General features: G+C 45.2%; 2 protein-coding genes across 7 annotated transcripts in view; both read right to left on the bottom strand.

Annotated features, from left to right (window-relative positions):
* Positions 1 to 2,259: 2,259 nt before the first annotated feature.
* LOC117744224 (barrier-to-autointegration factor-like) lies at positions 2,260 to 5,741 on the bottom strand. 3 transcript variants are annotated; one of them, XM_034552402.1, is made up of 3 exons: positions 5,627 to 5,741; positions 2,861 to 2,991; positions 2,260 to 2,623 (listed from the first exon to the last, which is right to left on the bottom strand). In XM_034552402.1, exons 2-3 carry the CDS (start codon positions 2,984 to 2,986, stop codon positions 2,477 to 2,479), a joined length of 273 nt encoding a protein of 90 aa, XP_034408293.1. In that variant the 5' UTR covers positions 2,987 to 2,991; positions 5,627 to 5,741; the 3' UTR covers positions 2,260 to 2,476. The 3 variants fall into 3 exon arrangements, with proteins under 3 accessions (XP_034408293.1, XP_034408292.1, XP_034408294.1); XM_034552401.1 differs by having other exon boundaries at positions 5,608 to 5,725; XM_034552403.1 differs by having other exon boundaries at positions 5,523 to 5,656.
* Positions 5,742 to 6,106: 365 nt separating this feature from the next.
* abhd12 (abhydrolase domain containing 12, lysophospholipase) overlaps positions 6,107 to 12,500 on the bottom strand; it is a 24,914-nt gene continuing 18,520 nt past the window's right edge. For all 4 annotated transcript variants that reach the window (XM_034551846.1, XM_034551845.1, XM_034551842.1 and 1 more), the window contains one exon: positions 6,107 to 6,431. In XM_034551846.1, the coding sequence (XP_034407737.1) occupies positions 6,371 to 6,431 (61 nt within the window). In that variant the 3' untranslated portion in view covers positions 6,107 to 6,370. The remainder of the gene's footprint in view (positions 6,432 to 12,500) is intronic.

Below are 12,500 nucleotides of genomic sequence, written 5' to 3'. Positions count from 1 at the left end.
AGACCCAATCACCTCCCGTCAATTACACTCAGTTACACTCGGTTACATCTATATGCATGTATACATATATATATATATATGTGTATATATATGCATATATATATACATATGTTTATATGTATATGTATACATATATGTGTATATGTCCATTCTGTTGTCTTTTGTATATTTCTCATCTATTTGTATATTCAATTAAATTCAGTTTTTTTTTGTATAACCCAATATCACAGATTCTCCTCAGAGGGCTTTACAATCTGTACACATACGACATCCCTGACCTTTGACCTCACATCGGATCAGGAAAAACTCCCCAAGGTAGTCACCCCAAGTATATCATATGTACGAGGACCGCACGCGCACGCGCACACGCACACGCGCGCACACACACACACACACACACACACACACACACACACACACACACACAATAACTTTGAATGCAGGACAAGTATCTTAGTTATGATTACTTTGACTGATTCTGTTCCGTCTCAGCCACAGGGGGGCGCCAACACCCTTATACTCCCAGACAAGTAGTACTTAGGGGACCCAACCTTAGTGAACCTATCGGGCCCTAGTGGACCCAACAGACCACAGTGAACCTATCGGGCTCTAGTGGACCCAACAGACCACAGTGAACCTATCGGGCTCTAGTGGACCCAACAGACCATAGTGAACCTATCGGGCTCTAGTGGACCCAACAGACCACAGTGAACCTATCGGGCTCTAGTGGACCCAACAGACCACAGTGAACCTATCGGGCTCTAGTGGACCCAACAGACCACAGTGAACCTATCGGGCTCTAGTGGACCCAACAGACCATAGTGAACCTATCGGGCCCTAGTGGACCCAACAGACCATAGTAGAATCTAGTGGACCCAACAGACCATAGTGAACCTATCGGGCCCTAGTGGACCCAACAGACCATAGTGAACCTATCGGGCCCTAGTGGACCCAACAGACCATAGTGAACCTATCGGGCCCTAGTGGACCCAACAGACCATAGTAGAATCTAGTGGACCCAACAGACCATAGTGAACCTATCGGGCCCTAGTGGACCCAACAGACCACAGTGAACCTATCGGGCCCTAGTGGACCCAACAGACCATAGTGAACCTATCGGGCCCTAGTGGACCCAACAGACCATAGTAGAATCTAGTGGACCCAACAGACCATAGTGAACCTATCGGGCTCTAGCGGACCCAACAGACCATAGTAGAATCTAGTGGACCCAACAGACCATAGTGAACCTATCGGGCCCTAGTGGACCCAACAGACCATAGTGAACCTATCGGGCCCTAGTGGACCCAACAGACCATAGTGAACCTATCGGGCTCTAGTGGACCCAACAGACCATAGTGAACCTATCGGGCCCTAGTGGACCCAACAGACCATAGTAGAATCTAGTGGACCCAACAGACCATAGTGAACCTATCGGGCCCTAGTGGACCCAACAGACCATAGTGAACCTATCGGGCCCTAGTGGACCCAACAGACCATAGTGAACCTATCGGGCACTAGTGGACCCAACAGACCATAGTAGAATCTAGTGGACCCAACAGACCATAGTGAACCTATCAGGCCCTAGTGGACCCAACAGATCATAGTGAACCTATCGGGCCCTAGTGGACCCAACAGACCATAGTGAACCTATCGGGCCCTAGTGGACCCAACAGACCATAGTAGAATCTAGTGGACCCAACAGACCATAGTGAACCTATCGGGCCCTAGTGACCCAACAAACCCAGATACACATTAGATCCATCAGCACCTAGCGGACCCATCAAATCAAGCGGACCCCCCTCCCCATTAGACCCTTGCAGACACCATTAGACAGTAGACCCCATTAGATCGTAGACTCTTGCAGACCCCATTAGATTGTAGACCCTTGCAGACCCCATTAGACCGTAGACCCTTGCAGACCCCATTAGACCGTAGACCCCATTAGACCGTACCCTTGCAGACCGTAGACTCTTGCAGACCCCATTAGACCGTAGACTCTTGCAGACCCCATTAGATCGTAGACTCTTGCAGACCCCATTAGATTGTAGACCCTTGCAGACCCCATTAGACCGTAGACCCTTGCAGACCCCATTAGACCGTAGACCCTTGCAGACCCCATTAGACCGTAGACCCTTGCAGACCCCATTAGACCCTTGCAGACCAGTAAAGTACACCGTTGGTGTCGTTTCTCTTCTGGTTAGTGAGTCACGTCATTTGTGAAAAACTGGAAACTGAATGAAACTCTTTTGGACTAAAAGGTAAAAGACGACATGATTTAATGTTTCACAGACTTCTTCAGAGAACCTGAATGCACCACCGCTGTTCAGAATCAAAGCTTTTATTCACGCGAACAAACAGCCGGCTCAAGAGTCACCTGAAGACATGAACCGTGAACCCAACACTGATGATTGGCTTCAGGAGCCCGAAGTGAGCAAAGAACAGGAAGGGGAGGAGTCTCGTGTGAGGAGGCGGGGTCTCAGAGGAAGGCATCACACCACTCCCTCAGACACTGAGTGCAGACGCCGGCCTGACGGGAGTTCGCTCCGCTGGCGTCTTTCAGCCACTCGGTGAACATCTCAGAGTCTTTCTTCAGCAGCAGGAACTGACCCAGCACCACGTAGGCCTAAAAAAACAAAAACACATAGTAAAAAACACAAAGAGTAAAAACATACACTGTAAAAAAAACACAGAAAATACACTGTAAAAACACAAGAATACATAACACAGACAAAATAAATAAAACAATAAAAATAATTGAACTCGCCATTACATTGTTGTGAGATCACTGCGGCCTGTAGGCGCCCTGTGGTTCAACGTGTACTATTGTGTACTATTGTGTACTATTGTGCGTTTCCTGTACCTTGTCGAAGCCCTGCTGCGCCAGCTTCTCCCCCAGAATCTCCCCGATGCCCGACAGAGCCGTCACCGATTTATCTCCCATCGGCTCGCCGACAAAGTCTCTGTGTTTCTGAGTCGTGGTCGACATCCTCGCTGCAAAATACACAAAATATATCAAATATACAAGATATATAAAATATATTGTTGGAGAGATTTATTTGATATTGGTATGTAGTTATTTTATTGACAAGTAGTATTGTGTAATCATTCAGGTTGTTTGCTTATGTAGGTTTTGATATATTAGAATAGCTTTTTCTTGTGATAGTTTTTAGTTTAATTCTTTATTGTTGTGGTCTAGATATATTTACCAACACCTGGGTTACATGTAGGAGTAGGCAGGTACAGGACCAGCATGCACCTGGGTTACATGTAGGAGTAGGCAGGTAGAGGACCAGCATGCACCTGGGTTACATGTAGGAGTAGGCAGGTACAGGACCAGCATGCACCTGGGTTACATGAAGGAGTAGGCAGGTAGAGGACCAGCATGCACCTGGGTTACATGTAGGAGTAGGCAGGTACAGGACCAGCATGCACCTGGGTTACATGTAGGAGTAGGCAGGTACAGGACCAGCATGCACCTGGGTTACATGAAGGAGTAGGCAGGTAGAGGACCAGCATGCACCTGGGTTACATGTAGGAGTAGGCAGGTACAGGACCAGCATGCACCTGGGTTACATGAAGGAGTAGGCAGGTAGGGGACCAGCATGCACCTGGGTTACATGTAGGAGTAGGCAGGTAGAGGACCAGCATGCACCTGGGTTACATGTAGGAGTAGGCAGGTACAGGACCAGCATGCACCTGGGTTACATGTAGGAGTAGGCAGGTACAGGACCAGCATGCACCTGGGTTACATGAAGGAGTAGGCAGGTACAGGACCAGCATGCACCTGGGTTACATGAAGGAGTAGGCAGGTAGGGGACCAGCATGCACCTGGGTTACATGTAGGAGTAGGTAGGTAGAGGACCAGCATGCACCTGGGTTACATGAAGGAGTAGGCAGGTAGAGGACCAGCATGCACCTGGGTTACATGTAGGAGTAGGCAGGTACAGGACCAGCATGCACCTGGGTTACATGTAGGAGTAGGCAGGTACAGGACCAGCATGCACCTGGGTTACATGTAGGAGTAGGCAGGTACAGGACCAGCATGCACCTGGGTTATATGTAGGAGTAGGCAGGTAGAGGACCAGCATGCACCTGGGTTACATGTAGGAGTAGGCAGGTAGAGGACCAGCATGCACCTGGGTTACATGTAGGAGTAGGCAGGTACAGGACCAGCATGCACCTGGGTTACATGTAGGAGTAGGCAGGTACAGGACCAGCATGCACCTGGGTTACATGTAGGAGTAGGCAGGTACAGGACCAGCATGCACCTGGGTTACATGTAGGAGTAGGCAGGTACAGGACCAGCATGCACCTGGGTTATATGTAGGAGTAGGCAGGTAGAGGACCAGCATGCACCTGGGTTACATGTAGGAGTAGGCAGGTAGAGGACCAGCATGCACCTGGGTTACATGTAGGAGTAGGCAGGTACAGGACCAGCATGCACCTGGGTTACATGAAGGAGTAGGCAGGTAGAGGACCAGCATGCACCTGGGTTACATGAAGGAGTAGGCAGGTAGAGGACCAGCATGCACCTGGGTTACATGAAGGAGTAGGCAGGTACAGGACCAGCATGCACCTGGGTGTAGGCCTATGGTTTTCTACCAGCGTGAGGAATTCCTTTGGACTTTTGTTTGTTTGCTTGTTTTATTTAGTAAATAAATTATCAGCTGCATAACCACAAACTTTGATTCATGTTTGTCTTTGATTTATTGGACAAATGGCCACTACATCTATAAAATACTCAAAATATATAAAGAATACAAAAATAGATAAAACATACAAGATATATGAAGTATAAAAAATATGTAAAGTATACAAAAAACACAACATATATAAAATATACTAAATATACTAACTACACAAAATCTATAAAATCAGAACCAGGAGTCAGAGGACAAAACATCTGAGAAGAAACTAAAGCTGTCAGACAAATGTAGTAAAAAGTACTACGAGTACCTCTGAGATGTAGTACAGTATAAAGTACACTCTGAGATGTAGTACAGTATAAAGTACTACGAGTACCTCTGAGATGTAGTACAGTATAAAGTACTACGAGTACCTCTGAGATGTAGTACAGTATAAAGTACACTCTGAGATGTAGTACAGTATAAAGTACACTCTGAGATGTAGTACAGTATAAAGTACTACGAGTACCTCTGAGATGTAGTACAGTATAAAGTACTACATGTACCTGAGATGTAGTACAGTAAAGTACCTCAGTAGTGGAGGAGAAGACAAAGTACTAAAGTAAAGTATAAGTACCACAGACTTTTACAGTACTTGAGTAAATGCACTTAAATACATGCCATCACTTTCCGGACGTGACGTCACCGCACAGCACCAGCCGACAGACTGATTGACTCGTTGTTTCGGCTTTTATTTTCTAGTCAAATGACTTAATGTTCGGCTTTTATTTTGTAGTAAAAAAAGAAGCAGCTGGAATCTCCCAGTGAAACCAGACCGCAGACTCCTGCTGGACTCTGGCGGTCCGGACCCGACCCGGTTCAGAAGCGGGTCTTTACCTGCTGAATGAGGACCACATGCTGCAGGATCCGGCCTGTTCCGATTCTACAGACACAGACCCAGTGAACGTCACGTGGGACTCACCTGACGCGGCTCGACTCACCTGAGTCCCGGAAACACCTCGATCTGCACGAGGAACCCCGCTGGGAAAAGTTTTCTCCCTATTTGGAGGCGTGTTTTATTCGGAAACCCGGAAATACGAGCCGCGTCGACTGACGCTCCGTGGTGACGTCAGGACGCAGTCAAAGATGGTTTGTGATCAGATGAGTCACTCGGTGGAATAAAAGAAAACCGGCCATCACTACTAGTACTACTAATAGTACTACTAATAGTACTAGTACTACTACTACTAGTAGTAGTACTAGTAGTACTACTACTACTAGTAGTAGTACTACTAGTACTACTACTACGACTATGACTACTACTACTAGTACTAATTAAAAAGTCGAAATAAGACCTACTTATTCATGACAAATTATACCCTTGAACTGTTATCGGTTTATTAAATACTGCATCTGCAATCTTTTATCTGTTGATGTCAACATTGATTTTTCCTTTTGTTTATCCCAAAAAAACAAACCAGTTACATAAAACAAGAAATCTTTAATTCATAATTCAAGTCATAACAGGCATTAAAACTGAGAAGACAATTATTAAAAACAAAAAGAGATTCAAAACTGAAATTAAACACACGTGTGTTAAAGAATCAAGAAGATTTAAATATTTCAAAAGGAAAGTTCTCTCTTCTCGTCCTCCTCTTCATCCTCCTCGTCCTCGTCCTCCTCGCCGTAAACGGAATGGAAACAGGAAGTCAAAAGGAATCGTGCGTCCAGTCCAGAATATTAAGTTATGATAGGTCGTGCGTCTTCAGGTGAGATCGCCCGTCTGCTGCCGAGCCGAAGAAATCACTGCAACGAGCAAACAGAGTCACAAAGAGAGAAAAGCTCTAAACGTCTTCTTTCATATCAAACAAAGAGGTCAGGTCAGGTATGGGGGCATGCGCCAAGGTACTCCCGGGGTCTCCGTATGGCCGTCCTCCAGGCGGACACTCGTCCCAGCCCCATCCCACCGAAGTAACGATCAACCTGACGAAGCCACAAGGCACATGGGCGACCCCTAGGTCTCCTCCACCCAACAGGGTCTCTCAAAGAGAGAATCCTGTGGGCCGGGTCAGCCTCAGGGAACATGCTCGTAGTAGCAGCTGGCGCTCCCGTATAATGCAGGTAACATACCTCATCCGAGTCTCCCGGAGTAACCGCTCATTAGGTACAAAATCCGACCAGCGATACCCGTGGATCCTTCGGAGAGACATGGAACCAAAGGAGTTCAGTCTTCGCCTCAGGTCACTGGTTAGCGTCCAAGTCTCACACCCATAGAGTAAGACAGGCAATACCAGCGACCTAAAGACTCAGACCTCTGTCCTCTTGTACAAATGCCGAGAACGCCACACACCCTCATCCAGTGAGTCCATCACTCCCCAGGCGTTGATTGACTTCCTGACCGCATCCAGCAGAGACATGGACAACACTGCCTTGGTAAGTGAATGTCTCCGTGACCTCAACATTCTCGCCACACACAGGAACAGACTCGACAGCCGCATCCAAGACATCAATCTGATCAATGATGACATGTATAGCCGCATGTCGTCATTCAACCGCTGGTTGTCCAGGTGGTGCCCAGCAAACAATGTGGGCTACATAGATAACTGGAGGACTTTCTGGGGAAAGCCTGATCTGATGAGTCCAGACGGCATTCATCCCACTTGGGATGGAGCGCGTCTCATTTCTGTGAACATGGCCAAGTTGATTAACGGACTTAATCCATGACCCAGAGTTCAGATCAGGAAGCAGAAGCAGAGTTGTAGTCTTCCACCCTTCTCTGCACTTCCATTCGAGCAGTTACCCACCCTTAAGCTTAACTCTATAGAGACTGTGTCTGTCCCACGGCCACTTAAATTAATTAAATCAAAAGTAACCAGAAGAGGAGTCATACAAAATAACCTCATACAGGTTAACATCACTACTGCAACAGCGCAACAAAACAGGAGAATTAAATGTGGACTCCTAAATATTAGATCTCTGTCATCTAAAGCTGTATTAGTAAATGATTTAATATCATTTAATCACATTGATTTATTGTGTCTTACTGAAACCTGGCTGAGCCATGAAGAATATGTCAGCCTAAATGAATCAACTCCTCCAAGTCATATTAATACTCACATTCCTCGAGGCACCGGCCGAGGAGGTGGAGTAGCAGCCATCTTTGACTCAAGCCTATTAATGAATCCTAAACCTAAACTAAACTACAACTCATTTGAAAGCCTTGTTTTTAGTCTTTCACATCCAACCTGGAAAACATTACAGCCAATCCTATTTGTTATACTGTACCGGCCACCAGGTCCATATTCAGAATTTATATCTGAATGTTCAGAGTTTCTATAAAGTGTAGTCCTTAAAAGTGATAAGGTTATTATTGTAGGAGATTTTAATATTCATGTGGATATTGACAATGATTGCCTTAGTACTGCATTTATCTCATTGTTGGACTCGATTGGCTTCTGTCAGAGAGTACAGAAACCCACTCACTGCTTTGGCCACACCCTCCACCTTGTTCTTGCATATGGCATTGACATTGAGCATTTGGAGGTCTTCCCACAGAACCCTCTTCTGTCAGACCATTACCTCATAACTTTTGACTTTATACTCCCGGAGTGTACACCGTTAGTCAAAAGTTTCTACACCAGATGTCTAACTGACAGTGCTGTAGCTACATTTAAAGAAGCGATTCCTTCTGCATTTGATTCAATACCACGTCTCAATGTGACGGAGGACTCCTGTGCTAACTTTAGTCCGTCCCAGATTGATCATCTTGTCGATAGTGCTACAGGCTCACTGAGAATGACACTAGACTCGATAGCCCCACTGAAGAAGAAGACAGTGAGGCAAAGGAGGTTTGCTCCCTGGTAGAACCCTCAGACCCGCGACCTAAAGCGAACTTCACGAAAGCTTTAAAGTATATGGCGTTCCACCAATCTGGAAGAATCACGCTTAGTTTGGCGAGATAGTCTTAAAACATATAAAAAGGCTCTCCGTAATGCCAGAGCAGCCTATTACTCATCAGTAATAGAGAAACATAAGAACAACCCCAGGGTTCTCTTTAGCACTGTAGCCAGGCTGACAGAGAGTCACAGCTCTGTGGAGCCGTGTATTCCTATAGACCTCAGTAGTAATGACTTCATGAACTTCTTCAATGAAAAGATTTGAACTATTAGAGGCAAGATTGATGATCTCTTGCCCTCAACTACTGCCGATCTGTCTTCAAGAGGAGTGGCCTTGGAAACGGCTGTATGCCCTGGTGTATATTTGGATAGCTTTTCTCCCATTAACCTAGACCAATTGTCCTCAACGGTTTCTACTTCTAAACCGTCTACCTGTCTCTTAGACCCCATCCCAACAAGGCTGCTTAAAGACGTGTTGCCTTTAATTGGCACCACTCTGCTGGATATTGTTAATGTGTCTTTGCTAACAGGCAATGTACCACATTCCTTCAAAGTAGCTGTAATTAAACCTCTCCTGAAGAAGCCCACTCTTAATCCAGAGGTGTTGGCTAACTACAGACCGATCTCTAACCTTCCCTTCCTCTCTAAGATCCTTGAGAAAGTAGTCGCAAATCAGTTGTGTGACTTTCTACATCAGAATAGTTTATTTGAGGAGTTTCAGTCAGGATTTAGAAAACACCACAGAGACAGCACTGGTGAAGATTACAAATGACCTCCTAATGCATCAGATAAAGGACTCATCTCTGTACTGGTCTTATTAGACCTTAGTGCTGATAAAGGACTCATCTCTGTACTGGTCTTGTTAGACCTTAGTGCTGATAAAGGACTCATCTCTGTACTGGTCTTGTTAGACCTTAGTGCTGATAAAGGACTCATCTCTGTACTGGTCTTGTTAGACCTTAGTGCTGATAAAGGACTCATCTCTGTACTGGTCTTGTTAGACCTTAGTGCTGATAAAGGACTCATCTCCGTACTGGTCTTGTTAGACCTTAGTGCTGATAAAGGACTCATCTCTGTACTGGTCTTGTTAGACCTTAGTGCTGATAAAGGACTCATCTCTGTACTGGTCTTGTTAGACCTTAGTGCTGGTAAAGGACTCATCTCTGTACTGGTCTTGTTAGACCGTAGTGCTGATAAAGGACTCATCTCTGTACTGGTCTTGTTAGACCTTAGTGCTGGTAAAGGACTCATCTCTGTACTGGTCTTGTTAGACCTTAGTGCTGATAAAGGACTCATCTCTGTACTTGTCTTGTTAGACCTTAGTGCTGATAAAGGACTCATCTCTGTACTGGTCTTGTTAGACCTTAGTGCTGATAAAGGACTCATCTCTGTACTGGTCTTGTTAGACCTTAGTGCTGATAAAGGACTCATCTCTGTACTTGTCTTGTTAGACCTTAGTGCTGATAAAGGACTCATCTCTGTACTGGTCTTGTTAGACCTTAGTGCTGGTAAAGGACTCATCTCTGTACTGGTCTTGTTAGACCGTAGTGCTGATAAAGGACTCATCTCCGTACTGGTATTATTAGACCTTAGTGCTGATAAAGGACTCATCTCTGTACTGGTCTTGTTAGACCTTAGTGCTGATAAAGGACTCATCTCCGTACTGGTCTTGTTAGACCTTAGTGCTGATAAAGGACTCATCTCCGTACTGGTCTTGTTAGACCTTAGTGCTGATAAAGGACTCATCTCCGTACTGGTATTATTAGACCTTAGTGCTGATAAAGGACTCATCTCTGTACTGGTCTTGTTAGACCTTAGTGCTGATAAAGGACTCATCTCTGTACTGGTCTTGTTAGACCTTAGTGCTGATAAAGGACTCATCTCCGTACTGGTCTTGTTAGACCTTAGTGCTGATAAAGGACTCATCTCTGTACTGGTCTTGTTAGACCTTAGTGCTGATAAAGGACTCATCTCTGTACTGGTCTTGTTAGACCTTAGTGCTGATAAAGGACTCATCTCCGTACTGGTCTTGTTAGACCTTAGTGCTGATAAAGGACTCATCTCCGTACTGGTATTATTAGACCTTAGTGCTGATAAAGGACTCATCTCTGTACTGGTATTATTAGACCTTAGTGCTGCGTTCGACACCATTGATCATGACATCCTATTACAGAGACTGGATCAGTCGATTGGCATTTCAGTTACCGCACTAAGTTGGTTTAAATCCTATTTATCAGATCGATCTCAATCTGTATTCGTAAACGATGAAGCCTCAATGACCACCAATGTTAATCACGGAGTTCCACAAGGTTCTGTGCTTGGACCAATTTTATTTACCTTATATATGCTTCCTTTGGGCAATATTATCAGGAAACACTCCATAAACTTTCATTGCTATGCAGACGATACTCAATTATATCTATGGATCAAACCAGAGGAGACCAACCAGCTCGCTAAAATTCAAGAATGTCTTAAAGACATAAAAACATGGATGACCTGCAACTTCCTGATGTTAAACTCAGACAAAAGTGAAGTTATTTTACTCAGCCCTGAACACCTCAGAGATCAATTATCTGGTGATGTGGTTTCTGTAGATGGCATTGCCCTGGCATCCAACACTACTGTAAAGAATCTCTAGTTATCTTTGACCGAGACTTGTCCTTTAACTCCACGTTAAGCAAATCTCAAGGACTGCATTTTTTCATCTACGTAACATTTCAAAAATCAGGCACATCTTGTCTCAAAAAGATGCAGAAAAGCTGGTTCACGCGTTTGTTACTTCCAGACTAGATTACTGCAACTCCTTATTATCAGGCTGCTCTAATAAGTCTCTTAAATCCCTCCAGTTGATCCAGAATGCTGCAGCTCGTGTACTCACAAAAACTAAGAAAAGAGATCACATGACTCCTGTATTAGCTGCTCTGCACTGGCTCCCTGTAAAATCAAGAATCACATTTAAAATTCTTCTCCTCACCTACAAAGCCTTGATTGGTGATGCACCATCATATCTTAAGGAGCTTGTAGTACCATATTGCCCCACTAGAGAGCTGCGCTCACTAAATGCGGGGCTACTTGTGGTTCCTAGAGTCCTAAAAAGTAGGATGGGAGCCAGAGCCTTCAGTTATCAAGCTCCTCTTTTATGGAACCAGCTTCCACTTTCAGTCCTGGAGGCAGACACAGTCACCTCATTCAAGAGTAGACTTAAGACTTTCCTCTTTAATAGTGCTTATAGTTAGGGCTGAATCAGGTTTGCCCTGGTCGAGCCCCTTGATATGCTGCTATAGACTTATAGGCTGCTGGGGGATGTTTTAGGATACACTGAGCACCTCTCTCCTCTTCTCTCTCTCCTTATGGATACATTTACATCTCTCCATTGCACCTTATTAACTCTGCTTCCTCCCCGGAGTCGTTGTGACTTCACGTCTCATAGGGTCCATTGGACCTGGAGGTGTCTGATGCTGGTGAGCCGGCCTCCCATTGGCCCTGCTGATGCCCCACCCCCCCCTCTCTACCTCCTTCTGTTTCATGGATTGGAGTTCCATTCATACATTGTCATATTCATGTAATGTGTTTATGTAACTCTGTTCATCTGGTCACATGACATCTATTCATCTGTCCATCCGGGGAGAGGGATCCTCCTCTGTTGCTCTCCTGAAGGGTTCTTCCCTTTTTTCCCTGTCAAAGGTTATTTTTTGGGAGTTTTTCCTGATCCGATGTGAGGTCAAAGGTCAGGGATGTCATATGTGTACAGATTGTAAAGACCTCTGAGGGGAATTTGTAATTTGTGATATTGGGCTAAAATAAACTGAATTGAATCATTGAATGCCTGAACCTTGGTCTTGATCCAGGAGACACGCAGTCTCAGCGGTTCTGACTCCTCACCCAGCGACACGAGGGCCCCAGTGAGAACATCCAATGACTCCGCGAAGATGACTGCATCGTCGGCAAAGTCCAGATCTGAAAATCTGTCATTACCAAA

This window comes from Cyclopterus lumpus, chromosome 15 (genome assembly GCF_009769545.1).
Source record: "Cyclopterus lumpus isolate fCycLum1 chromosome 15, fCycLum1.pri, whole genome shotgun sequence".
Lineage (NCBI taxonomy): Eukaryota > Metazoa > Chordata > Actinopteri > Perciformes > Cyclopteridae > Cyclopterus > Cyclopterus lumpus.
Note: the sequence above shows the minus strand (reverse complement) of the source record. Positions and strands in the feature narration are given on the sequence as shown.

What these genes read in the sequence shown, in the direction of transcription:
- LOC117744224 (XM_034552402.1), bottom strand. Translation starts at nt 2,986, where the DNA reads ATGTCGACCACGACTCAGAAACACAGAGACTTTGTCGGCGAGCCGATG. An exon ending in CGCAGCAGGGCTTCGACAAG is followed by an intron (nt 2,624 to 2,860) that starts GTACAGGAAACG and finishes TTGTTTTTTTAG; the next exon opens with GCCTACGTGGTGCTGGGTCA.